General features: G+C 43.9%; 1 protein-coding gene across 8 annotated transcripts in view; it reads left to right on the top strand.

Moving 5' to 3' along the window:
• ptprub (protein tyrosine phosphatase receptor type Ub) overlaps positions 1-25,839 on the top strand; it is a 358,144-nt gene that overhangs the window by 250,718 nt on the left and 81,587 nt on the right. For all 8 annotated transcript variants that reach the window (XM_029738216.1, XM_029738219.1, XM_029738220.1 and 5 more), the window contains exons 13-14: positions 10,825-10,861; positions 22,101-22,239. In XM_029738216.1, coding sequence (XP_029594076.1) covers positions 10,825-10,861; positions 22,101-22,239 — 176 coding nt within the window. The remainder of the gene's footprint in view (positions 1-10,824; positions 10,862-22,100; positions 22,240-25,839) is intronic.

The raw sequence follows: 25,839 nt of genomic DNA on the forward strand, positions 1-25,839 counted from the left end.
GTCTGGGGAACGGGCGGGCCAGTCCATAGCATCAATGCCTTCCTCTTGCAGGAACTGCTGACACACTCCAGCCACATGAGGTCTAGCATTGTCTTGCATTAGGAGGAACCCAGGGCCAACTGCACCAGCATATGGTCTCACAAGGGGTCTGAGGATCTCATCTCGGTACCTAATGGCAGTCAGGCTACCTCTGGCGAGCACATGGAGGGCTGTGCGGCCCCCCAAAGAAATGCCACCCCACACCATGACTAACCCACCGCCAAACCGGTCATGCTGGAGGATGTTTCAGGTAGCAGAACGTTCTCCATGGCGTCTCCAGACTGTGTCACGTCTGTCACATGTGCTCAGTGTGAACCTGCTTTCATCTGTGAAGAGCACAGGGCGCTAGTGGCGAATTTGCCAATCTTGGTTTTCTCTGGCAAATGCCAAACGTCCTGCACGGTGTTGGGCTGTAAGCACAACCCCCACCTGTGGACGTCGGGCCCTCATACCACCCTCATTGAGTCTGTTTCTGACCGTTTGAGCAGACACATGCACATTTGTGGCCTGCTGGAGGTCATTTTGCAGGGCTCTGGCAGTGCTCCTCCTGCTCCTCCTTGCACAAAGGCGGAGGTAGCGGTCCTGCTGCTGGGTTGTTGCCCTCCTACGTACGGCCTCCTCCACGTCTCCTGATGTACTGGCCTGTCTCCTGGTAGCGCCTCCATGCTCTGGACACTACGCTGACAGACACAGCAAACCTTCTTGCCGCAGCTCATATTGATGTGCCATCCTGGATGAGCTGCACTACCTGAGACACTTGTGTGGGTTGTAGACTCCATCTCATGTGTCGTGTCTTTGGCTATGCCGGTTTAAGTGATATGACATGCTAACCTATAAAATTATTTCACTAATTAATATTACCTGATTAAGCTAATCAAGTAAATGTAATTAACTAGAAAGCCGGGGCACCACGGAAGAACGTTTATAGAGCCGTTATCTTCCGAATAAACTCTTAAAATACTTAGTAATATTTTACATCGATAGCAGTCAATATTAACCCTTATCTTATTTTCAGTCTCATAATGAAAGTTGTAAATTCTTGGTTATCTTCACGAACCCTGGCTAACAAGTTGAATCAGCAATGCAAAATTGGGTTTAATTATTTATTTACTAAATACCTAAACTAATCACACAGAATACAAATGATGTCATACAGAAAACATCCTGGTGGACGGAACCTGGTTACACAAAGGAAAGGGGGTTGGGCTTGAATGAAAGAGCGGGAAGACTTAGGAACCACAAACAGCAGCTATGCTATCGTAAATCCATTATCTTATGCATTCTAAATTACCGCCCATTTGGAAAAGGAAAATGCAATAAATATTTACTCTGAGCTGCGCTTCGGTAGATTGGTCGTAGATGCTGGCCGTGGTTGGCCAACAGATCTTCCTGTCCTTGGGAGAATGTCTCTGGTGGTAAATTGGATACGTGGTGGTATCTTCGTCCGTCTGTTAGACTGGATCCGTCGTCCGTCCTTTCCTAGCCCACGTCGACAGCGGCCGCTGCTAACTCAACGGCTAGGAAGTATCACTTCTGTAGTGAATAAGCTCAAAGTTCATACCATAGCTCACGCCGAGGTTGGCTTAGTTCTGTCCTTGACATGTGTGTCCTTCTAACGTAGAGGCTGCAGACCTCCCGTACTGAAACAACCTGGTTATCTTTTCGTCAAAGGCTTATATAGTGGAGAGGGGGAAGGAGGTGTTTTCATCGTTTGTAACCCCTGTCTCTTTACAGGGTTGGGCCACTGATCAAGCAGGGCACTTTCCTTATGAAAACCCAATTCTCTCATTTGGAAGCTAAAATTACATTTAATCTCCTAACAAACAATTTCAATATCAAACATTTCAATTGCATAACAATTCCATGTTACTCTGATAACTAGAGGGTGTATACTTTCTCAGGTACAGTTTATATCGTCCTGTCATCAGTCATAATGTCTCAGATAACAACGAACTGACCTCTATACTCATTACGTTATCAAGCATTTTTCCAACTGGTTTTATTACCAAAATATGGTTCCTTTCCCCATTTGTTTGATGTTCCCAGACTCTCTATATTTAACAGGACAGCAGTCCTTCAGTAGGGTCAGTAAGAGAGGGGAAGGGAGAAAGGTATTTATGGGGGGGGTCATAAACCTTACCCACAGGCCAACGTCATGACAGTCCCCCCATGTTGGGTTCAATCTTGCGATTAAACTGCATGTTGTAAACCAATCATAAAAATTAACGTGGGTTGTCCTGGTTGTGGATCATCGTTGTGGTCCCCCATCTGGCGGTCGACCCGGGTAGGGTGTCTGCAAATGAAGAAGTCCGCTCCAAGGCTGGGCAGCAGATGTCCAGTTGGTGGTTGCTTTGCAGTCCCCCCTCTGGTGGTCAACCCGGGTAGGGTCTCTGCAAATGAAGATGTCCGTTCCATGGCTCGGCAGCGGATGTCCGGATTGGGATCGCCGTTCCGGACCCGTCGTCTGGTCGTCCAGACTGGAATATCTGGGCAGTAACTTAGGCAGATGTTAACAACGCACACACACTCATGAAATATATCATTACATTTCCTCCCAAATGAGCGGCGTTGTGGCACTAACTGATGGTTGTATAGGGGAGTTGTTTATGGCTCTATCACTTTCTATGTGCCGAAGAAAATGAAACAAAATGAATGAAAGCATAAACAAAATATAGTTATGCCACCTTAATCATCTAATTGGACTGTATTCTATCTACGTCCATGGTCTTGGCAAAATGACCCTATCATGGCATTGTCTAATGACATATTTAGGGCTTTCCTAATTTGCGGGGTGGCGCTTAGGGTACTATCCTAAGTTGACAACTATATGATAAGTCTACAGCTGTAAGGCACTAGTTTTGGGCAGTCTACAGGATGACCTATGGACTTCTGGTTAGAAAACTGGTGAGTGCTGTAGAGTCAAAGGCCTAGAAGTAAATGTTCAACTTTACTAAGGCTGGTATTTTGCTTGGACCCTTAAGTGATCCTAGCATAAATCCTAATTGGATGTTCCGTTGTGCATGTGCGTTTATGCTTACACAATCGCGCATGTCAAGGGAAGAAAACCAAGTATTCTGGCAGATTACAACTTGTTCAGAATGAGTCTGACGTAGTCAGGTAATTTTCAGGTCAATGCCTGGAGGTCAGTCAGAATTGGTGTCAAGGGAGTCTGTAGTAGTTTTCTACAAGTCACGGTGTCTTCCACTATTGTAGTGGCGGTAGGTATGAAGTCTATTTCATAGCTATGTTATCCACGGAGGAGCTAACCTCACGACGGAAGTACTCTAAGTATTCGACCAGTCATACGTGGTGTGATCATGGTTCATGACTTCTAATAACTTTTCTCCTGAACGGAGGGTTCTATTTATTAGTGGCATGTGTTAACCATTGGAAGAGTGCACTGGAGATTCCCTTCCCTGTGTTGCACTCTGAGTGACTCCTATGTCGCTATTATCAATAGCAATTTAACTTGTGAGGTTACTAATCCTCTTACTGAGTGTTGCTGGACTGACTGTGGTATTGGCATTGGTATTCAAGGGGTCCAGTTGTCCTACCGATTTATTCTGAAATATTATCTACCGGAACACATGATTGGAGCATATTACTAGTTGTATTGTAGTTGAACCTACACATGGCAAGGAATGATTATTGTTGCCATTTGTTTTGGAGGTGGACAAGTCCACTGGACTTCCTTTACGACCAGTGTGTTACACCTCAGAACTATCTTAGATGTGTTCTAAGATAATCCCCGTCTAGGGGCCTGTCTTTTCCTCACTGTTCTCATAGGGGAGTTTACAACTAGATTTGATTTATGCTCTGGCGGCCTCGTACGGTGTTGTCCGTAGTCTCGACCCCCCCACCAGCCTCGATGAGGCTCATCATGGGTCTGGGCTACTATTCCCCCCCTTTGTGTCTCGGGACCCCCCCACCAGCGGGTGGTGTTGGGGTCCGAGGCGCAAACGAAAAGGTCGGACCCTATGTTCGAGTTGTCAGTGGCTGCGTTATTATGAGAATGGCTGTAATCTTTCAACCAAATCTCCTGGTGTTTGTGCTACAACACCCTCAGTGGCTGTCGAGGTCTGTCAGTCACCACCGCGTCCGCGTGTGGCAACCTCTTCAGTACCTGCAAACTGAGACGAGGATATCGGTCTGTGATATCGCAAAGTGTTTCACCAGTGGGAATCATCGGGTCAGTTGCTGGACTGACGCCATTAGTGTCATTGTAAGGGGTGACAGTCCCCAACAAAGCAGAAGGTGTATCATCGGAAGCAGAGTGTACTCTGCGCATCAATGTTTTTCTTGCTGAGACGGCCGCAGTGCTTGCGGAAATGTCCGAAGGGCAAGAGAAGTTCATCTCAACTACCGTATTGCACGACTGCAAGGAGGAGGGAAGTTGCTCATTCACAGAGATAGCTGGCTCGAAATCATGAAAAGAATGGTCAATCAGATTGGCTGATGGAATGTGTCGAGATATCGTAATATCTCCTTGGATCGGATTCTGCACCAAGAGGTTTCTAAACGTCTTTTTCCCAAGGGGTACTTTTGACAGATACCCCTCGTGAATGAATGAATTGCAGCTAGCGTTAGGGGAAGACAGTGTGGTCAGTGGAGAAGGCACTGTGGCCTGTGACCATACCTGGTTGGTTTTCCAATCCATCAATGGGAGTAACCGATCCATCAAGTCTGCTCCAAGTAGCAGGGTTACAGTTTCGAGGCTGGTAACATACACAGGGTGAACGAGCGATACGTCCTGGAAGTGTAGTCTCAGCATGACTCTCAATGTGAGAGGCGAGGTAGTCTGAGTGACCCCTCAAAGTTTAGTGTCGCATCGTTCCACTTTTAACCAACGTTTAGTTGGCTTCAAAGCCCTTTTGAGATCATCAAACAATGTTTGAGAGATAAGTGATATTGTCGCACCCGAATCAATTAGCGCATGACAAGTTAAGCAGTCCTCCAGGACTGTTTCCAGGTATGGCCGTTTAGATTCGTGGTTAGTGGACATATTCCCCACAAAGTGGAGTGGTCGTTCGCAATGACGTGATGTGCCATTTCTGTTCAAGGTGGAAGCAGATTGACTTTTCCGATTTTGAGTGGGCTTGGCTTTAACGAAAGGCCAAGAGGAGAAGCCAAGCTTTGGCTTTGTTGGCCAAGAGGCTCCATATTACTCAGTGCCGAATGGCCAAGAGGAGAAGACTGAGGGACACATGATGGAGGCAATGTCTGAAACCTATTGTCTTCACTCCTTTGAGTACCGGACTCCGGTTGCTTGGATGGGTAGTCATGCTGTAGAGCGTGACCATTCTGGACTTCCTCCAGATGGTACCTAAGGGTGGTCTTCTGCTGCATTGCAAGTCCACTTGAGCGCTTAGAGTACCAATTTTGGACACGTGAGTGTCACACCTGCTCCTTTCGGTCTCAAACTTATCTGTCATGGTTTGCAGATAGAGGTCTCGAGTACGGAGCGAGAGATTGAGTGATAAGATTTCCTCTGCTTGCTTAGAAATCAATATTTCCATCCTCATCACCTGAGTTCTCTTATCATTCATTTGGTCAGCGACTTCAATAAGTTCTGCTGATTTGTCATCCAACTTTGTCATTGTGTTCATCAACTGATCGTCTTTGGTCTGCAGAATTTGGAGTAGAACATTGTTACCTTGAGTAACGTTCAACAAAACAGCATGCATGTTGTCAAGTTGAGCGCTCCTGTTTGTAGATAACTCTTCAGATTTATCTAGTTTGGCGTGGACATCATCGTATTTAGTTTTGGCTAAATTGAGTTGTTCCTGCAGATGACGATTTTGTTCGAGAGTTTGTGCTCGTTCATCGTCATAAGTATTTGCAATTACTTTTAATTGTTCCGATTTCAAACGCAGTTCCTCGACTAGCAGAATGTTTTCATTTTCCTGCTTTTGTCAATAGTTGCTCAGTTCTCTCCACCTGTGCCCTCATGTTAGCCATGTCTTGCACGTGCTTCAGCTGTGCACTGTGGTATTGGATCGATGCCAACCTTTGATGGCGATACATAAGTGCTAAAGTGGAGAGAACCGTCACAAAGCCTGTGTTTGATGGTTGATTTTGGACAGCGTTCGCAATTTCGGCTGATTTTTCACTAATGGCATAATTAGGGTTGGTATCGCTGCTGAGGTCAGAGATCAATCCTTTTATGGGTGGAGGTTCCCTAATTAGCGGAGGAGTGGTGAACACCTCCTTTGGTAGCTTGCACATTTTTAGAACAATTTAGAAGAAAAATGTTCCTATTTTTTTTTTCAATGTTTGGGTTTGGAATTCATTGGAAGCTGCAAAGCCAAGTTTAATCTATTTATAGATGTTGACGAACCATCAGTACTGTACCAGTAATGTGGAAGTTGGATGTGAATGAATTTGCAAAAGCAAATTGAATGAATTAATCAATGCCAATGATTAATCCTACCTGGTTAGGCTATCTGGGTATTAAACTTGAATTAACCTGAGAGGTTGCTTCATCCAGGTTAATATGAGAAGTTTTAAAAGTGTCTCATTTGATTGGAAGAACATTAAGGTATGTTCAACAATTTAACTTGATGATAATCCATACAATCTCCATTGATTGGATATCATAAGTGTAAACAGTAGATTAAATGTTGGGAACACTCCCTACTATGGTACACTTCTTCCTTGGGCCGAAGCCACATGGGATTCCCGCTGGGGCGGGACTTCTGTCAGTACTGGATTACTGAATGGGTTTTGCAAAAACCAAATTTTACTGATTGATCCATTTTAATGATAAATCAAACCTGTATAGGCTATTTGGGATTTAAACTTTAATTAACCTGAGAGGTTTATTCATCTAGGTTAATGTGGAAAAAAGATTACAATGTCTCATTTAGAAAACTCATCAATTTGGATATTATTTAAACTTGAGAATGTAAATCTGGCAATTTCACTTATTAGTTCAATTGATTAAGACATCGATATCCGTCTGGATATCACGAGTAACGACTTGAGTGTCACCTGACTAATTCTAATTGAAGGAAAGTACTGGTGACTCTTCAGAGGCCCCTGCTGGCACACACTGAAGTCAAACGGAAGTACCCAGGGCGGGACTTTCGTTCCGCAAGTCGGATGAATTACAATGTGGCACAAAACAAAATGGCCGTTTTCCCTTTTGTTAGCTTAGCATCTCGAGCAAGCTAATGCTACTTTATGCCTGAAAAATGCTCAACATAGGATTCCCTTGGCAAGGGAAAGGTTTTACTTATAACATATTATGTTCAAACCCTTTTCGGCGATATTTGACGATGTTTTAACCGGAACTCGCGGTAAACAACAAAATGCACCGTGGTCTACTTTCAATTTTATATAGGCTGAATCAAAATGAAAGCTTCATCCTATTTTAGATTCCTCGCACGGGGGCACCAAATGTCGTGTCTTTGGCTATGCCGGATTATATACAATTATTTCTCTAATTAATATTACCTGATTAAGCTAATCATGTAAATGTAATTAACTAGAAAGCCGGGGCACCACGGAATAACGTTTATAGAGCCGTTATCTTCCGAATAAACTCTTAAAATACTTAGTAATATTTTACATCGATAGCAGTCAATATTAACCCTTATCTTATTTTCAGTCTCATAATGAAAGTTGTAAATTCTTCATCTTCACGAACCCTGGCTAACAAGTTGAATCAGCAATACAAAATTGGGTTTAATTATTTATTTACTAAATACCTAAACTAATCACACAGAATTACAAATACACAGAATACAAATGATGTCATACAGAAAACGTCCCGGTGGACGGAACAGATATGACGGCTGGTTACACAAAGGAAAGGGGGTTGGGCTTGAATGAAAGAGCGGGAAGACTTAGGAACAAACAAACAGCAGCTATGCTATCGTAAATACAGTATCTTATACATTCTAAATTACCGCCCATTTGGAAAAGGAAAATGCAAGAAATATTTACTCTGAGCTGCGCTTCGGTAGATTGGTCGTAGATGCTGGCCGGGTTGGCCAACAGATCTTCCTGTCCTCGGAAGAATGTCCCTGGTGGTAAATTGGATACGTGGTGGTATCTTCATCTGTTTGTTAGACTGGATCCGTCGTCCGCCCTTTCCTAGCCCACGTCTACAGCGGCCGCTGCTAACTCAACGGCTAGGAAGTATCACTTCTGTAGTGAATAAGCTCAAAGTTCATACCATTCGCCACCAAAGCTGACGCCGAGGTTGGCTTAGTTCTGTACTTGACATGTGTGTCCTTCTAACGTAGAGGCTGCAGACCTCACGTACTGGAACATGTGGTTATCTTTTCGTCAAAGGCTTATATAGTGGAGAGGGGGAAGGATGTGTTTCATCGTTTATAACCCCTGTCTCTTCACAGGGGTGGGCCACTGATCAAGCAGGGCACTTTCCTTATGAAAACCCAATTCTCTCATTTGGAAGCTAAAATTACATTTAATCTCCTAACAAACAATTTCAATATCAAACATTTCAATTGCATAACAATTCCATGTTACTCTGATAACTAGAGGGTGTATACTTTCCCAGGTACAGTTTATGTCGTCCTGTCATCAGTCATAATGTCTCAGATGACAACCGAACTGACATCCATACTCATTACGTTGCAAAGCATATTTCCAACTGGTTTGATTACCAAAATATGGTTCCTTTCCCCATTTGTTTGATGTTCCCAGACTCTCTATATTTAACAGGACAGCAGTCCTTCAGGACAGCAGTCCTTCAGTAGGGTCAGAGAGGGGAAGGGAGAAAGGTATTTATGGGGGGGGGGTCATAAACCTTACCCACAGGCCAACGTCATGACAAGGTCTTATACGGTATATTGTGCTTATCCCTAATTTATTCCTAATTTGTTCCTTAATTTTCTGTGTTTGGTTAATTACATCTCAGCATCACAAATGTTTTATTTTGGTCTGAATAAGCTTTGTTAAGGACCAACATTACTGCAATAAGTGGCCCTCATTAACATTGGCAGAGACGTTTAAAAAGTGAAGGAGACTAACAATATTTGGCATTTACTCATGCTAATGAAATGGAGGTTTGCTGTCAAGCCTCTGTGCAATTGCTTTGATTGATGCATGTAAAGAGGCACTTGAAAGATGGTGCATTCTGACTGGCTCTTTGAAAACCACAGCATGGGCAGCATTTCAATCACAACACCCACTGCGTCTCCTAATGGCACACTCACACTGGCTAACCTGCGTGTACTGTAGTAGCGATGTCTGCCAGGGCTGCCAACCCCTCTGGCATGACTGGCACAGTTTGTGTGGGCGGCAAGGCATCAGTATCCCTTATGTGGGCTATCTGTTTCTGCTCTCCAGATCACCAATTAACTCCACTCTCCTGCCTTCCACATACAGACCAACGACCTGCCAGTATGGATGGTTTAAGCTGCAATATATCTCCTCTACTTTCTGCGTTAGAAATGTTCCTGACAAATGTAGTAAACCAAGTCTGCTCAGTCTTATTCCCCATCACCCGGAATGACAGATTTTCTTTTGGAAAGCCAGGTTGGGCATGGTCGCTTTCGTGACTTTGATTGAGTGGAAGGATGCGGGTTAAAGTCCTGCGACGGTGACTCAACAATCAGGGATCAGTCACTATCACACAAGCCAAAGTATTTATATGTGGGACACGTTCGATTGGAGAACCATCTTAAGATAGAACATGTAGTTCATCTGAAATGTTCTTACAAGAGTTTAAAAACATTTATTTAGTTTTGCCCGTATTAAGCACAAGTGTTAAATCAGCGTGGGATTCCTGCATAGATTTCTGCAAATGATTGCCTTGATGCAGTGAGGAATTAGCCCTGTGTTTTTATGGTCTGGTTTTTGTCTGTCTTGATAGTCTTCTAAGAGCCCATTATATTTAAATGTCCAAAGGATCCTGCAATTACATTTCCATAGCGCTTACTGATGCTAAAAAAAAGAGAGCTGAATGTGTGTGAATGCTTTAGTCAGTTTGTTTGTGGATCGTTTGTGTGTGTGTGTGTCTTCAATATGCCTCCCTGCGTGTCTGTTTTTTAGGAAAGAAACATCACCATAGGTTTGAGTGGGTTTAGGAAGAAGTCAGCTTGAAATGGATTTTCAATTAAAAAAGGCAATTTAGCCGCAGTTTGAGAGGAGAGCTCTTGCTCCTTTCCGGATGGGCAGATTAGCATAATTGTCCCATAAGGCCTGAATTAGCATCTGTAAATCTTAATTTGATAATGCATCTCTTCGTCGAGGTGGCAAGACGGAATTGGATTAGGGTCTTAATTCTCATTAGTGTTGTTTGACAAAGATCCTTTTCATAACACCAAGATGTCATCAGCTGAATTTGAAGGAAATTAATTCATTTTTATAGCGGTATATTGGTCCAGGGCCATCTTCACAATTCGGTTAATTTCCCTTTCATCAAATCTTCCTTTCTCTCTTTAAACACTTCACCTCAATTCTTGGCTTTCATATTGTTTGACATTCACTGGTGTCATATCTTTATAAGTGACTATCATTTTAGCTGATTGAATGCCTCCTCAGTATTCCACTCATGGGGCTCCATTTTGAGTGTCTTTCAATCCAATATGCTGGTCCCTAAAGATCTAAGAAAATCCTACAATGAATGTTTGTCTTATTTTCATCTGTTGAAAATAATTTTATTTGTGATTTTATTTTCAAAATACAATTTTCATTATGGTTCAGCCAAAATAATATATCATGCTAGGTGCATCGTTACTGCCTGCATTCTACTGGATGCAAAGCATTGGCAATGTTCCCAACTCTGATCTCTGTATTCTCTCTTTTTTTCAGGAAACCAGAATAAACTGCATCCGAATAGCCCGGAAAGGTAATTCAACATGAATATTTTCATTGACCAAAACGGTGACCTTTTATGGATCTCCCTGAGTCTCTGAAGTCCTGTAGGCTTTACTGTAGCATGTTGACCTTACACTCTAAATGCAACTCCTAAGATGAAAATATGTGTTGGGTTCAGGTCCAAACACTAGTCTTTGTGCTGGTATTCCAGACATGTACTGTAGATGGAGTCTAGCATGTGGAAGAAGCAGGGGGATTTCTCTGAAGATCCATGATGTTTAGTGATGAGGCAGACTCCTGTGAGCTTTCCTCTCCTTGCCTTCAGAGAAAAGGACAGCAAGCAGGGAGAGATTAGAGATCAGGCTTTGATCATGTTTGTTTGGGGGGACACAACCATAGTTGTACCAAAGGCAGTTCCACTGTTCCCGTCAGACAGGTACACTACTCAGAGCGGGAGAGAAACATCTGAGGGCTTTTGACCCCTGTCTGCTCAAGAAGGGCCCTTCACATCAAAAACACAGATGGAACTACCTGAGCCCATCAATATAAGCAATGTTTCTCCCCCCTTCCTCCCTCCCACTCTCTATCACCCTGCCACAGGGACTCAAAGGGACATGAAAAGGGTATAGAAATTGACTTCTGATGGCACGACAGGCTCTCCCCCTCTGCCGTTGTTCGCTGTCGGATCGGGCTTACTAAAAGTAATGTATTTATAGTTATCATAGCGCTGCAACAGTAAGCTAGTCTTGCTAGTAAATTGACTTGGCAAGGTGTACTTTTCGGTGAAGGCCTCTTTTTGTGACTGAGTAATGAAAGAGACCAGGCTCTCTTGAAGCATGAATCCAAAAGGCAAGGCAAGCCATTTTAGCTCTGCGTCTCACTCCATCTGCTCCTCACAGACACCCAGTTGGGCTCTGATTAATTACACCTCGACACATTGATGAACATTACACAGTACATGTCTCTTTTCTCTAGCATATACTGTAGGCATTGAGAGAGAGAGGGAAAGAAAACATAAAGGGCCTTGATGAGAACCCTATGAAAATATATTTGAACATTCAGCCACATTGTGTTTTAACCCCCCAAATAGCTTTGAAATTGGTTATAATCAACTTTAGCTACTTTTTAATCAGCCTTTTAACATCCTGCTTGAAAAACAGGAAATAATATGGTGTCCGACAGGGTTAACCTGTTACATCTAGGGGGCAGTAATTTCACGGCTGGATAAAAAACGTACCCGATTTAATCTGATTATTAGTCCTGCCCAGAAACTGGAATATGCATATAATTATTAGCTTTGGAGAGAAAACACTCCAAAGTTTCTGAAACTGTTTGAATGGTGTCTGTGAGTATAACAGAACTCCTATGGCAGGCAAAAACCTGAGATGCTTCTGTTCAGGAAGTACCCTGTCTGAACATTTCTTGCCCTTCTTTATTATCTCTGTCGTTTACAAAGGATCTCTGCTCTTACGTGACACTTCTCACGTCAACAATGGAGTCTCACAGCCCGGGAAAAACAGGAATGATGTCATTCAAAGCCCTGGCTGAAGCACACGAGAGCAAATGCTGAGTGGTCAGTCAATGGACTAAGCCTTAGGCGCGTGACACGCCCCGCCCCCGGCTTTTGGTTTTTTCCTCAGTTTACAGACAGGCAGATTCCCGGTCGGAATATTATCGCTTCTCTACGAGATAAATTGCATAAATATTGGTTTTAAACAGCGGTTGACATGCTTCGAAGTACGGTAATGGAATATTTCGAAATTTTTTGTCATATTTTGCGTCATGCTCGTGGCCGAGATTTAGCGTTGGGATAGTGTCTAGAACGCACGAACAAAACGTCGCTGTTTGGATATAACGATGGATTATTTGGGACCAAACCTACATTTGTTATTGAAGTAGAAGTCCTGGCAGTGTATTCTGATGAAGAACAAGCAAGGTAAGAACATTTTTCTTATAGGAAATGTGATTTTGGTGAAGGCTACACTGGGTGGGTGTCTAAATAGCTAGCCCTGTAACGCCGGGCTATGTACTTACATTATTGCAAAATGTGCTTCATCCGAAAAGCTATTTTAAAATCGGACATATCGAGTGCATAGAGGAGTTCTGTATCTATAATTCTTAAAATAATTGTTATGCTTTTTGTGAACGTTTATCGTGAGTAATTTAGTAAAATCACCGGAAGTGTTCGGTGGGAATGCTAGTTCTGAACGTCACATGCTAATGTAAAAAGCTGGTTTTTGATATAAATATGAACTTGATTGAACAGACATGCATGTATTGTATAACACAATGTCCTAGGTGTGTCATCTGATGAAGATCATCAAAGGTTAGTGCTGCATTTAGATATGGTTTGGGTTTATGTGACATGATATGCTAGCTTGAAAAATGGCTGTGTGATTATTCCTGGCTGGGTACTCTGCTGACATAATCTAATGTTTTGCTTTCGCTGTAAAGCCTTTTTGAAATCGGACAGTTTGGTTAGATAAAGGAGAGTCTTGTCTTTAAATAGCTGTAACATAGTCATATGTTTGAAAAGTGTAAGTTTTCGGATTTAGAGGAGTTTGAATTTCGCGCCCCGCCCATCATTGGATATTGGAGCAGACGTTCCGCTAGCGGAACGTGTAGATGTAAGAAGTTAAGTAAAAAGACCAGCTTTAGAAACGATGGAACTAAACTGACAAATAGGACACACCAGATCATTTTAAATGTCAAGGTACAACACATCAGTGACAGTGGTTAGTCATTTTTTATCTATGTGATCCCTCTAACGTTAAAAATGGTTGCTGCTGCATCACCACATTTTACTGGTTGTGAAGCGTTACTTTTAAACAGCCTATGATCAGCAAAGTGCAGGCAAATTATTTGGGTTTAGATAACAAAGCTGGAGATTGCATATCAACTTCCAGGTGACAATTTAATGAACAATCTCTTGGCTGCTCCCAACACAACAATAGACTTCCATTTCTCATCTAAGTGCCAATTTCCCCACTCTCAGCCAGCCGGTAGGTGTATGGATTAATGTGGAAAAAATGTAATGTTTGGCTTAATAGAAATTCCCAGACTAAGTGTGGCAAGACTATCCTATCTGTCCAGGGTGTCAGTTAAATAAATATATTTTTTTCCCCCGCAGCCTTGTTATTAGGATGAAAAATATAGGCCTACTCCTGTATTTCACATGATGAATTGAAGTTATATATGGCTTCTCCATCTCTCTGTGTTGGTAATATGGCAAAGAAGGGGGTCGAGTGATAAATGGCAGATATGTGAAAGCAGAACTAATAAATGGGCTCTGCCCTATCACTAAAATGGCCACACCGGTCAGAACTACAGATCACAAAATGGCTGACTGCCAAAACAATTCCCAGAAGCAATGGGAACCCTCAGAAGGTGGGGCCGACCCACAAATAAAGGGTCAAGACAAACCAGGAAGAGGGAGAGAAAGGGTTGGAAGGATCTGTGAAACATAGAGAAAGAGACGATATATATCGGCTGGATTTACCGTGTATGAGCTGGACTGTTTGGATGTGCCTGTTGGCGTTTGGACCTGGACCTACCGGGAACCCGAGTCGTGTACCGAACCCTGCTATCCTTGACCTTGCCTGCGGTCTGGGTGGACCAGGATGGAGAAACAAACACACAGGTACTGTCCTGTTCGAAAGAACTCTCATTCTGGGGTGATTTTGGTGACAGTTTCCCACTTAATTTGTGACAAACGCTCCTAATCTTGAAGAGATTTGCCACACCTGGTGGAGAATGCGGGCAAATGGACTAACCATACTGCTGGTTAGGTAGAGAGAGAAAAAAGTTCAGTTAGCACTCCAAAGGGAAGTCAGTATTTTTTTGTGACTTTGTTTGGTTATGACAGTTTTCTCTGGAAAATTAGTATGGGGGAGCCATACAGGCCCTGTTACAAGCGGCGGCCGCCCAACAAGAGGCAACTAGAGCTCAACAAATAGCTCATCAGGATGCAATGTGAATGTAGCAGGACACATTACAGGTCCAGCACCGCACCAACCAGCTGCTCAGAGAGGAGCAAGAGAGAAATAACCGGGAGTTAAGCGAAGGCCTAAAAGAGCTAGCGGACCAAATTGGGGCCCAGTTACCAGCTGCAAATACCCAGAGGCGAGCCAATCATTTTCTTCAAAAAATGACAAAGCAGGATTATGTGGAAGCATATCTCACCACCTTCAAAAGGACGGCAGAGAGGGAGAGGTGGCCGAAAGAAGAATGGGCAGGGCTTCTGGCAACATACCTGGCAGGGGACGCTCAAAAAGCGTATTTCGACCTGGAGTTGAAAGATGCACAGGATTACGATAAACTAAAGGGAGGGATTCTGACTAGATTGGCAGTGACCGATACCGTGAGGGCACACTGCTTCCGCCAGTGGTCCTACCGACCTGGACAACCCCCCCGAACACAGATGTTCGACTTGGCACGGAAATGGTTGCTACCGGAGACCCATTCATCCGCCGAGATCATCGAGACCATCGTACTCAACCAGTTTCAGCGAGGTCTACCCCAAGAAGTTCGACGATGGGTTGGCCAGAACGAGGTACTTTCCACCGACCATCTCGTGGGCCTGGTTGAAGGGTATTGTACAGCAGGCACAGGAGGAAAGATCCCCATTCCCCAGGCCTGGACGAACCAGCGAACAGGGTAAGACTGTCCCAACATTTGGGGGGGGGAAGAGAGCAGTGTGGGGCCATGAGGAAAGAATCACAATGGGGCCGAGACACTACGGAAAAAGCCATTAACTGTCACCGAGGGTTGAGGGGGTCTCCCCCCCCCGAAACCCTATTATCTTTTACAATTGTAATCGACCCGGGACATATTGCAGCCTACTGCCCTATTAAAGAGCCAAGGTAATGTAACCTCTGTGAAAAAGAAGAAGCTGATATATGGTGTGCATGTCCTTTGGTAACCACTGTACATGAAAGATCAAAAAACAAACATATGTGAAGGTTGAAGGGATTCCGGCAGTATGCTAAACCTGGTCGTTGCAAACCTAGTGTTGACTCATAAACTGGATACAAGTCAGGATATCAGTGTTACGTGCATTCATGGGGATACCCGTCTGTACCCCACAGCCTTAGTGAGCATACAAACTGAGGACGGTCTGCTGGATTATGAGGTCGGCGTGGTCCCAAAGACGCCATATGATGTAATACTGGGTAGATACTTTCCTAACTTTGCAAAGTTAGGCCAAAAGAACAGCATATTTGAGAAGCCAACAACCCTGACCAAGCAGGAAGTAGCATGTAGCCTTCAGGCCAAGAAAAGGGGTATCCCAGGGGCCAACCTCACAGGTGCTAGTAGGGGAGGATGAGGAAGAAGTGGCAGACCTCGTTGATAACGAGCAGGCCGGTACTAGTGGGGCTGGTGATCAAACTGAATCCAAAGGACAACTATCTAAAACCAGCAGACCTGGCAGGGTCCCTGACTAATTTCGGGACGGCCCAAAGCCAGGATCCAACCCTGCAGCAAGCCAGAACAGATGTGCGGGTCGTAGATGGTACCCCCATAAATGTTGGGATGATGCCTAATAGTTTTCCCCACTTCATCATGAAAAAGGGTTTGGTGTACAGAGTCTCAAAAATAGGGGTTGATGTGGTGGAACAGTTGTTGGTCCCCACCCGGTACCGGAGGACAGTACTGGATCTAGCTCATGGGCCATTCTGGGTGGACACCTTGGTATCGATAAAATCCAAGACCGGATTGTAAGGAGGTTTTGCTGGCCAGGAATTCAGGCTGAAGTGGCTCGGCATTGTGGAGAGTGCCCGGAGTGCCAGTTAACAGCTCCCCGACCAGCTGTTAGAAGCCGTTAGTGCCACTCCCCATAATCGAAACGCCATTTGAGAGGATAGCGATGGATATAGTGGGCCCACTACCCAAATCCACAAGAGGACACCAATACATTCTGGTCATTCTAGATTATGCCACTTGCAACCCAGAAGCCATTCCCGTTCGGACGATGGCTTCCAAAAATATTGCCAAGGAATTAGTGCTCCTGTTCACCAGGGTAGAGGTTCCAAAGGAGATCCTTACTGACCAGTGGTCCCCCTTTATGTCCCGCCTTATGGCGGAGCTTTGTAAATTGTGGCAGGTGAAACAGTTGAGGACATAGTTTTACCATCCTCAGACTGAGGATGAGAGATTCAACTGTACCCTGAAGTCAATGCTCAGAAAGGTAATCAATAAGGATGGGAAAAACTGGGATTGCATGTTGCCGTATCTGATGTTTGCCATTAAAGAGGTTCCTCAAGCCTCGCTGGGGTTTTCCCGCTATGAGCTGGTATATGGGATGCACCCCCGGGGAATCTTAGACATCGCCCGGGAAACCTGGGAGCACCAATCTACCCCGTATACTAGTGTCATAGAGCACGTCACGGCTATGCAAGACAGGATAGCCACAGTCATGCCCATCATCAGAGAGCACATGAGACAAGCACAAGAGCACCAGCGGCACACTTATAACCGGCAGGCTACCCTGAGGGAATTTCAACCGGGAGATAAGGTGTTAGTGCTGATCCCCACGGTAGAGTGCAAACTACTAGCCACATGGAAAGGACCATATGAAGTACTGGAGAGAATAGGAGAAGTTAATTATCAGATCCGACAGCCAGGTCGACGGCCCCAGGAACAGATCTATCACATAAACATGTTAAAAGCATGGAGAGAGAAAGAAACACTAATGGTCACGTACCCCACACACACTCAGGAGACAGCCAAAGTAAATATTCCACCTACTCTGTCCCCAGCACAAGTACAGGAAGTAAAGACCCTGATCCAGAAAAACAGATGTGTTTTTCAGAGGTACCCGGCCGAATTATATCGTTTCCCTACCAGGGAGAAAAGTGAGCATGAGGCCATATCGGGTACCTGAGGCTCGACAGGCCGCGATTAGAGCAGAGATGGAGAAATGTTGGCAGCTGGACTGATCAAAGAGTTACATAGTGAGTGGTCTAGCCCAATTGTGATGGTCTCCAAGCCCGATGGATCTTTGCGGTTCTGTAACGATTTTCAGGAGGGAATGAAATCTCCAAGTTTGATGTCTACCCCATGCCCCGAGTAGATGAACTACTGTAGAAAATTGGTAAAGCTCAGTACATTACGACCCTGGACCTAACCAAAGGGTACTGGCAAATTCCTCTGACCCCCAGTTCCAAAGAAAAGACAGCCTTTGCAACCCCTGATGGTTTGTTTCAATACACCGTCATGCCATTCGGCTTACACGGGGCCCCAGCCACCTTTCAACGGCTAATGGACAAGGTCCTAAAACCGCACCGAGTGTACGCCGCAGCTTATTTGGATGACAAGGGGATCTACAGCCCAGATTCCCACTTACCCCGGGTACAGGCAGTGTTAGACGCCCTTAGAAAGGCAGGGCTCACGGGGAACCCTGCCAAGTGTTACGTGGGATTAGAGGAAACAGAGTATCTGGGATACACCATGGGAAGAGGGTTAATCAAACCCCAACGTAAGAAGGTGGAGGCAATTAGAGAATGGTCGAAACCAGTAAATAAGAAGCATGTTCGAGTCTTCCTAGGGCTGACCGGTTACTACCGGAAGAACATCCCAAGTTATGCCACAGTGGCCGCCCCACTCACCGACATGACTAGAGCCAGAAGGCCACACATGGTCAAATGGGATGAAAGGGCTACCAAAGCATTTAGGACATTACAGGAGGCTCTCTGCCATAATCCAGTGCTGGTGGTACCAGACTTTGAGAGAGAGTTCGTGGTTCAGACGGATGCCTCAGAGGTCGGCTTGGGAGCAGTGCTATCCCAAGAGGTAGAAGGGGTGGAACACCCCATCCTGTTTTTAAGCAGGAAGCTGGAACCACGGGAGAACAACTACTCAATCGTTGAGAAAGAGGCGCTGGCAGTAAAGTGGGCTCTAGAAAGCCTGAAATACTACCTGCTTGGGTGCCACTTCACCCTCATCAGTGACCATGGCCCACTCACCTGGATGCATAGGGCTAAAGAGAAGAACGCTTGGGTGATGCGGTGGTTTTTGAGTCTCCAACCGTTTCCCTTTGACTTAAATGACAGAGCAGGGAAGGAAATGGGAAATGTGGATGGTTATCCCACATGCACGCACATTTTGCTGCGGTAGCCCGACCTAGGGGGTCGGATCTAGGGGGGAGATGTGTGGCAAAGAAGGGGGTCGAGTGATAAATGGCAAATATGTGAAAGCAGAACTAATAAAAGGGCTCTGCCCCATCACTAAAATGGCCACCCCGGTCAGAACTACAGATCACAAAATGGCCGACTGCCAAAACTACAATTCCCAGAAGCAAGGGGACCGTCAGAAGGTGGGGCCGACCCACAGATAAAGGGTCAAGACAAACCAGGAAGAGGGAGAGAAAGGGCTGGAAGGATCCTTAACAGCTTCTGCCCCCAAGCCATAAGACTGCTGAACAATTAATAAAATGGCCACCGGACTATTACATTGACCCCCCCCCCCAAAATTGTTTTGTACAGTGCTGCTACTCGCTGTTTATTATCTATGCATAATCCCTTCACCCCTACCTACATGTACAAATTACCTCAACTAACCTGTACCCCCGCACAATGACTCGGTACCGGTACCCCCTGTATATAACCTCGTTATTGTTATGTTATTGTGTTTTAATTTTTTTTTATTTTAGTTGGGAAATGTTTTCTTAACTCTTCTTGAACTGCACTGTTGTATAAGGGCTTGTAAGTTAGCATTTCACGGTAAGGTTGTATTCGGCGCATGTGACAAATAAAGTTTGATTGGATTTGACAATCCAGGTGTGGAAAGCTCTTAGAAACTGACCCAGAAAGACTCACAGCTGTAATTGCTGCCAAAGGTGCTTCTACAAAATATTGACTTAAGGGTGTGAATACTTATGTAAATTTGATATTTCTGTATTTCATTTTCAATAAATTTGCACACATTTCTAAAAACATGTTTTCACTTTGTCATTATGGGGTATTGTGTGTAGATCTGTAGCCAGGTCGCAATTGTAAATGAGAACTTGTTCTCAACTTGCCTACCTTAAATAAAGGTGAAATAAAATAAATAAAAAAGATGGGTGAGAGAAACAAATATATTTCATCCATTTTGAATTCAGCCTGTAACTTAACAAAATGTCGAATAAGTCAGAGTATGAATGCTTTCTGAAGGGAGGCTAGCTGAATTAGTTATACCTGTCACCCTTGTATGTCAAGCAAACTTGTGATACACAAAAATATTACCTGTGATACTCATGTATTGAACTCTAAGGATGTATCCACTTTGTCAGGGGAGACATAAGGCTCAGAGCCCATTAGTCTACGTGATCTGTACACCAATGACATCTATGGTAATTATCTGAATAAATGTGATAGACTGTAAAAACATTAGTGTCAGAGTACATACAATGCTGCTAAAACTTTGGGACTATCCCCTATCATATACAGTATTTGGTGATTTTTCATTTAAAAAAAACTCTCCGCACCAACCACAAACCTCTCCAAAAGAGTTCTCCCCCATAGGGATGAGGTTGGTAAAATGCCCCTGGGTCTGGTTGTACAAGGAGAGGGCTAAAGCATGGCTTATTTTCCATTTCCTCTGCCCCAGATCTCATTCTGCCCTTGTGAGCCTTTATTCCAACCGCTAGCTAGCTATCTAGACCTCTTTCCTTAGGCCAGCTCTGACTTTCTCCTCCACTAGGGAATGGCTGTGTAACTGTTCCTAAAGGCACAGTAGGGCTGGTTGCAGGGCTGCTTGGGCCTTAAGGAGAGGCTGACACTACACAGAGAAAGTAGATAAGTGGGTTCCTGCTACAAGACATAAAAAGATTCTTGCTTCTCCTACCATTTCCATAAGTGTAGAGCTTTGTGCCAATGAGTTGAGTAACTTGCTATTATAATAATGGCCTTTACCGTATCTTACAGACACTGGGACACCTTGAAATTATACTGGGGAAAGGGGAATACCTAGTCAGTTGCACAACTGAATGCATTCAACTGAAATGTCTTCTGTATTTAACCCCTCTCAATCAGAGAATTGCAGGGGGCTGCCTTAATCAAAATCATTGGCACCCAAGGAGCAGTTGTTAACTGCCTTGCTCAAGGACAGAACAGCACATTTTTACACCTTGCCAGTTAGGGGATTCGAACTAGCAACCTTTCGGTTACGGGCCCAATGCTCTTAACGGCTAGGCTACCTGTCACCCATACTCTACTGTACTCGTGTGGATTTAAATTAACCACACTATCATCTTGAATTTAGATTAGTATTGTCTTGGATTTCTTCCACAAAAAAAAACACTTTTTTTGATGTGGCATTAAACATACTGAGGTTGTACAGAATGTCTTCTTCTTCAAGCAAAGTCACATTCATTAGGGCACACAGTTGAAAACGAAAAGGTCCAGGTAGACACTCTATTTCAGTCTGTGTTCTTCTGTTTGGTGCCTGTTGAACCCGAAACAGGTACTCAGTGTGGCAAGTTTGTGAAGACCCTCCACAAAACATTCCCCCAGTCCTAGACAACTTTTATCCCTGGCCTCATACAGTATATCTCATCCCTCCTATCCTGTGTATCAGTCGAAGACACAAAGGGCTTTTGTTGTCGTAGGAGAAGCAAATCTTTCCCCATGGCTATTAAAAGAGCAGAGAAATAGCCAATATGATTTGCATATTGAAAAGCTCTCACATGACAGTGGTCTGTTTGTGTCTCCCAATTATTTTGTCCAATGAACACAAGGTGTCTATATTAGCAGGAGCTGATGCGCCGGTGAGGTCATGGTGATTCTCTATTGGCTGCTAAAAATGTGGGCACCACACACCCTTTTGTAAATGTTTTTATTGTACATTCTGGTAGCCAGACAGTTTCAATATGTAACAATCGTCCCTTGAAACATACTGCCATAGAAATAAATTCAACCGTGCATATGAATGCACAGATGTGGCGGTGAAGAGTCAGTCTGTTTTGAAACATTGTTTTTTCTCAGCAGTCAGGGTGTTAGTGTGAATGCAGCCATTGTGATGTTACGAGTCAGGATTTGACAGAGTGATGGCTGTTGTGTATGATACGCATTGGTTATTATTGACCTGCATTTTAAGCCTGTATATTTCTTCCTTTCTCTGTATCCATTTTTCTTTTCCCCCTCTCAACCATCTCTGTCTGTATCTCTCCTTCCTTCTGTTTCTCTTGCTCTCTTTCTTTCTACCCCCCTCTCTGTCCCACCTCCTTTCTCTCTCCCTTCATTCCTCCCCATCTCTGCTTCCCCCCTACTCCCTTCATCACTCTCTCTCAGCGGCCTGTAAGGACCACCGACGGGCTCTGGAGGTGTCCCAACACTCAGAGGAGATGGGGCTGATCCTGGGGGTGTGTGCTGGGGGCCTGGTGGTGCTCATCCTTCTCCTGGGGGCCATCATCATCATCATCAGGAAGGGGTGAGTCACTGGCCCACATTTTTATACCACTTCTCGGTCCTCACTCAGTTAGCCAAATAGGTAACTTTCCTCAGAGGCACATGATTACCACACAGGGTGGTAAATAAGTTGTTTCCTAACTGACAATTCTCTGGACCACACAAACCATGCTTGTGTATCTGTAGAATGTTGGTGCTATTTTTTAGATTCTACCCTCGAGTCTTCCCTAGAACTCGTATTTGCCTTTCCAAAGGGCCAGGTTGTTTTGGAGAGGGAGAGAGAGAGAGAGATGCACTACCGTTCCCTTATGGTGTATCAGAGGGACCACACCGTTCTCATCTGCAGAGCTTATTTTAGTGTGAATTATGTAATTCAATGCAAATACAATTTAATTACACACGCCGGGCAGTGGCGTGACCCATAAATGAGAGGTTAATTGGGAGGGAAAAGGTGTGCTTAAGGTAGATAATTAGCCTAGCCATTAGCTCACAAAGGTCTCACCTTCCCGCAGGTGGTGAAAACGAGAGGGTCGCCCCACACACCTTTTATGGTGGCATATGACCCAGATGTTACACCCTACTCATATACTCCCTTTCACAGGAGTGACTTGACACGGCCCTGAGGGGAGTGTCTGGGTTTTGCCTGCTTTTTAATGGTCATCTATGATATTTAAATACATTTTTTTTTTGTATCATTCAAATTAATGATACAGTGCCCTCCATAATTATTGGGACAGTGAAGTTTTTTTCTTCTTTTGGCTGTATACTTGACAAGTTTGGATTTGAAATCAAACAATGGTATTTTCATCCATATTGGGTGAACCGTTTAGAAATTACAGAACTTGTTGTACATAGTCCCAACATTATAGGGGAGCAAAAGTATTTGGACAAATTCATTTGTATTAAAGTAAATGTGTATTAAAGTAGTAAAAAATAAGTATTTGTGTTCCCAAATTCATAGCATGCAATGACTACATCAAGCTTGTGACTACACATTTGTTGGGTGCATTTGCTGTTTTTTGGTTGTGTTTCAGATGGTTTTGTGCCCAATAGAAATGAATGGTAAACATTTTGTCACTTTTATTGTAAATAAGAGTAGACTGTTTCTAATCACTTCTACATAAATGTGGATGCTACCATGATTACGGATAATCCTAAATGAATGTGAATCATGATGAGTGAGAAAGTTACAGATGCACAAATATCACACACACAAAACATGCTAACCTCTCACCATTACAATAACAGGGGAAGTTAGCATTTTTTGGTGGGTATAAAATGTGTGCTTCTGTAACTTTCTGCACTGTAATCTCATAGTCATTGTTTGATTTCAAATCCGAACTTTTGGAGCCAAAAGACAAAAAATTATTTACTGTCCCAATAATTTCGGAGAGCACTGTATATACCCCTAATTCTTGAGGGATATATAAATGCCTCATGAGCTTAGTTCCAACCCCATCATAACTCAGTCTGGTCTATGCTTGTTCAGGTGACTACGTCATGAAGCTGGTTGAGAGAATGCCAAGAGTGTGCAAAGCTGTCATCAAGGCAAAGGGTGGCTATTTGAAGAATCCGAAATATAAAATATTTTTGGATTTGTTTAACACTTTTTTTTGGTTACTACATGATTCCATAAAGAAAAACCCTTGAATGAGTAGGTGTTCTAAAACGTTTTACCGGTAGGTGTACATTTACACATTGAGCAGGGATGTTGTAGGGAGAACTCAGTTCATATCGTTTCCAGTCTATTAAAGCATCAGTAGCTCTCTGTCACATTTGCATGGCTATGGAGAAGATATAATTAAAGGTTCCTGTTGGTTCCGGTTAAAAATGCCTTACCAGTGTAACAAACATACTGTGGGCGGCAGGTAAGCAGCTAAAAGCGTTGTGCCAGTAACCGAAAGGTTGCTTGTTCAAATCCCCGAGCCGGCAATGTGGAAAAATCTGTCGTTCTGACCTTTAGCAAGGTAGTTAACCCCCAACAACTGCTCCCCAGGTGCTGATGATGTTGATTAAGGCAGACCCTGCACCTCTCTGATTCAGAGGGGTTGGGTTAAATGCGGAATACATATTTCGCTTACATGCATTGTTGTGCAACTGACTAGGTAACCCCCTTTCCCTATATGTAGCCTATTAAAATACACTATATATACAAAAGTATGTGGACACGCCTTCAAATTAGTGGATTTGGCTATTTCAGCCACACCCGTTGCTGACAGGTCTATAATATTGAGCACATAGCCATACAATCTCCATAAACAAACATTAGCTGGCTTTACTGAAGAGCTCAGTGACTTTCAATGTGGCACCATCATAGGATGCCACCTTTCCAACAATCAGTTTGTCAAATTTCTGCCCTGCTAGAGCTGCCCCGGTCAACTGTAAGTTCTACTTATTATGAAGTGGAAATGTGTAGGAGCAACAATGGCTCTGCCACAAAGTTGTAGCCACACAAGCTCACAGAACGGGACCGCCGAGTGCTGAAGCGCATAAAAATGGTCTGTCCTCAGTTGCAACACTCACTACAGAGTTCCAAACTGCCTCTGGAAGCAACGTCAGCACAAGAACTGTTCGTTGGGAGCTTCATGAAATGGGTTTCCATGGCCGAGCAGTAAGCCTAAAATCACCATGCTCAATGCCAAGTGTTGACTGGAGTGGTGTAATGCTCGCCGCCATTGGACTCTGGAGCATTGGAAACGCGTTTTCTGGAGTGATGAATCACGCTTCACCATCTGGCAGTACAACGGACGAATCTGGGTTTGGCGGATGCCAGGAGAACGCAACCTGCCTGAATGCATAGTGCCAACTGTAAACTTTGGTGGAGGAGGAATAATGGTTTGGGGCTGTTTTTCATGGTTCGGGCTAGGCCCCTTAGTTCTAGTCAGGGACATCACTAGGCCTATTTTAAAATATTAAAATATTCATTAGACCCCCCCTAAATAAATAAATATATCAGTCAATATATTTTCTCTGTGATTTCTTTTATCGTCAGCCGTTCCATCGCATCTTAAACTTCTTACTGGGCGTGCACTAGGACCTGGGGGAGGCTGCTGCTGCACGCGCTAGTGACTGTTAGGCCTACTTGTAGCTAACATTTTGGTTAACGTAAGCTACTTCTGTGTCTTGAGACTGCTAGCTAACAGTAAATGAACAGGAAAAGGCTCTGAGAGGACGGATCTATGCAGACAGGCTACGATGTGAATTTGTGGTAAGTTAGAACAGAGAATTCACTACTATAGACTTTTGTCATAATCAAAGCTTTGTTGACCAATACATTTTTATTTGAGGCTTCCTGTAAGTTACAGTGTAACAAATGTTGCGAGCTAGCTAACGGTTAACATTGTCTTTTAAATTCGACATAAGTTATTTGGCGATGATATCTAATTAACATAGTATTTAATGCAGTTTTACTATCTGTGCCAGGCTATAAATGAGACAGATGACGTAACATCATGCACATGTCTTTTCATACTCAATTGCTTTCATTCAGTAGGCCATTGCAAAACAATTATCAGTAGGAAATAGTGTTGATCACAATGTCATTGTATTATCCTCAATTTCTCAACTGTAGGCTAGCTAACGACTAACGTCAGATGGATATACGGAAATTCTTCGAGAGGCA

This window comes from Salmo trutta, chromosome 37 (genome assembly GCF_901001165.1).
Source record: "Salmo trutta chromosome 37, fSalTru1.1, whole genome shotgun sequence".
NCBI classification, from domain to species: Eukaryota; Metazoa; Chordata; class Actinopteri; order Salmoniformes; family Salmonidae; genus Salmo; species Salmo trutta.